At 50.4% G+C, this 2,512-nt stretch overlaps 1 protein-coding gene across 1 annotated transcript in view; it reads left to right on the forward strand.

The window, feature by feature from the left end:
- Nucleotides 1–1,726, forward strand: part of ARHGEF2 (Rho/Rac guanine nucleotide exchange factor 2) — a gene marked incomplete in the record, with an annotated part of 45,081 nt that extends 43,355 nt beyond the window's left edge. The window contains 5 exon segments of the mRNA XM_072428663.1: nt 97–138; nt 269–319; nt 446–907; nt 1,196–1,385; nt 1,535–1,726. Of these exon segments, the coding sequence (XP_072284764.1) occupies nt 97–138; nt 269–319; nt 446–907; nt 1,196–1,385; nt 1,535–1,620 (831 nt within the window).
- Nucleotides 1,727–2,512: the final 786 nt, after the last annotated feature.

Consider the following 2,512-nt stretch of genomic DNA (forward strand, 5'->3'; position numbering starts at 1 on the left):
CAGCAGCAGGAGGAATGAGGTCCTGATTCCCCTATGTAGATAGAAATTGGGGTCACAAGTATTTTATGTCTAATTTATGATTCTTCTGTTCTGCAGGACCGGAATGGCAACCAGCTGCAGAATAAGAGCCCCCAGGAGGTGAGAATGTTTTTTTTAGGGTCTGAATTGCCACTATTTAGACAGCCCTAGATGGGGGAATTTCCCCCCCAAGATTCTATAACTCAGTGTTAATGGAAAGCGTGATTAATAAATCTCATTTATATTTCAGGAGGCTCTGCAGAGGATCTCCAACTTGTACAACCTGTTACATGGACTTCAGGTGAGGCACTACAATACTCAGCATGCCCTGCCTCCATCACATCATGTCCCAAGCCATAAAATCGGCGCTTCCACCCCAAAGCTCCCCCTGGTGGCACTGATAGTAATGGCTGTTTTTCTTTGCTAGGTGGTGGTGTGCCAGCAGGACAGTCTGTTGAGTCTTCAGATGCCCGACGGCACCGATAAGAAGGACAACCTGAACCGCAGTGATAAGAAAGAGAGCCTGTCCCGCACCAACTCCAGAGACCTGTCTGTAGCCGAGCCCCCATCCAAGAACATAGACAAGTCTGGGACTGAGCTTACCCTCCTCCAGCGCCAGCACACCCTGCTGCAAGAAGAGCTGCGTCGCTGCAGGAGGCAGTGCGAGGAGCGGGCGCAGGAATCGGGGACCTTGGAGACTCGGCTCAGGGAAAGCGAGCAGATGCGGAGCAGACTGGAACGGGAACTGGAGGAGGGAAAGAGGCAGCTGGCTGTTCTACAGAAGGGCAACGGGTTGGGCGACATGGGCAGAAGTCCGAGAGGGACCGACCCAAGACGACGCAGCCTGCCTGCCGGAGACGCCCTGTATCAAACCTTTACTCCACCCCAGGTAGGTGTTCTTACAGCCACTTTCTGATGTGTTTTAGGGTATCTCCTAACTCCAGCCAAGCCCCCAATATGTATAGTGAATACTCCAAGAACCTGTATGCAAAGGGGTGCATGCTGGCAGTCTGTGCACCCCCTTTCTTGGCACCGCATGAGGACCAAGTGGCACTTTTACTATGGATTGTGTGCACTCAATCCTCTTTACACTGCTGCACCACTTAGGGGCGCTGTATACCCAGGTTACACTTTATAGGACATATCCCTAGCTCATTCTACTTGTTTCCTTCCACAGATAGGCCACGAACGTCGCTCTATAGCTGCTGTGGACGGCTCGGTCCCCACCCTTACCTTGCAGGAGGATTCCGATCAGAAAGATGAGTTCAGCGATCTGACTGAGCTGGAGCGGCTGCCAGAGACTGCAGAAACAGAATCGTCAGAGGAAGAAGGCGGAGGACCGCCAATATCGCCGTCAAGCACGCGAGGTGAGTGCCAGGGCAGTGACAACATTCAATAATCACGTATATATATTTAGAGAGTTGTCTGATGTTTGTGACCCCGTAGAGGATGCCCCAGTGTGGGGTCACTGCCTCAGCTACTCATCCAGGTTGTCCAATTCTGTGTCTCTTCCCAGAATTCCAGAGAATGCAGGACATTCCAGAGGAGGCGGAGAGCGTGCAGGACCTCAGAGACGCAGAAACCGGATCGTCGGAGAGCTGAGAGCGCCGATCGGCGTCACCGGACGGCCACCACTGATAACCCAAGAAGGACGCGCTGCTCCACCCCCAGCCGAGCGGTGAGAAGAGAGCTGACTGTTAGAGAGCGATTATTAGCGGTGACCCCGCTCTCTCTTCCTTTCATTCTTTAGAAAGGGGACACATTTCCAATAACGGACGACACAACCTTTACAGGGCTGATCCCGACTGTTCCATGGACGCAACCTATACACTGATGGCTGCCGGGGGGACGGGACGGAACGGGGGGGGGGGGGGGGGGGGGGGTTAAAATCCGAATTTTTATTCTCTGTGACGCAAACAAGCGGCTGAATTGAGCTGCACAAAGTTTTTTATTGGTGAAATGAATTTGTGTTGCCGGATGAAATGGCGACAATTTGCAGGAGTTCTGACACTGAAACGGCGAAGGCACTTACTAGGACTTTCCTGATTGGTACATACGTAAGCATGGAATCCATGTCCTCCAATGGGATGAGTTTTTGTCTTTTTAGGCACCTGTCGCTTCCAGGTGACATTCTATTACCGTGTCTTGTAACCATGGGCGACAATCAAGTTTTGTAATATTATATCCTTGGAGACGATGCCTTATTATACATGGTAACCTTGTATCTGTGGAAATTCTCTTTTACTATGCATGGTAACCTTGTATCCATGGAGACAACCGCTTACTTACTAAATATGGTATCGGTTATCCACAGAAACAATCCCTTACCACGTGGTAACATTGTATCTATGGAGACGGCTCTTTACTACGTATGGTATCGTTGTATCCACAGAAACAATCCCGTACTACACATAGTAATGTTGTATCCATGGAAACAATCCCTTACTACTTGTGGTAACGTTGTATCTGTGGAGAGGACTCATTACTACATGTG

Source organism: Pyxicephalus adspersus, chromosome 12, assembly GCF_032062135.1.
Source record: "Pyxicephalus adspersus chromosome 12, UCB_Pads_2.0, whole genome shotgun sequence".
Classification (NCBI taxonomy): domain Eukaryota; kingdom Metazoa; phylum Chordata; class Amphibia; order Anura; family Pyxicephalidae; genus Pyxicephalus; species Pyxicephalus adspersus.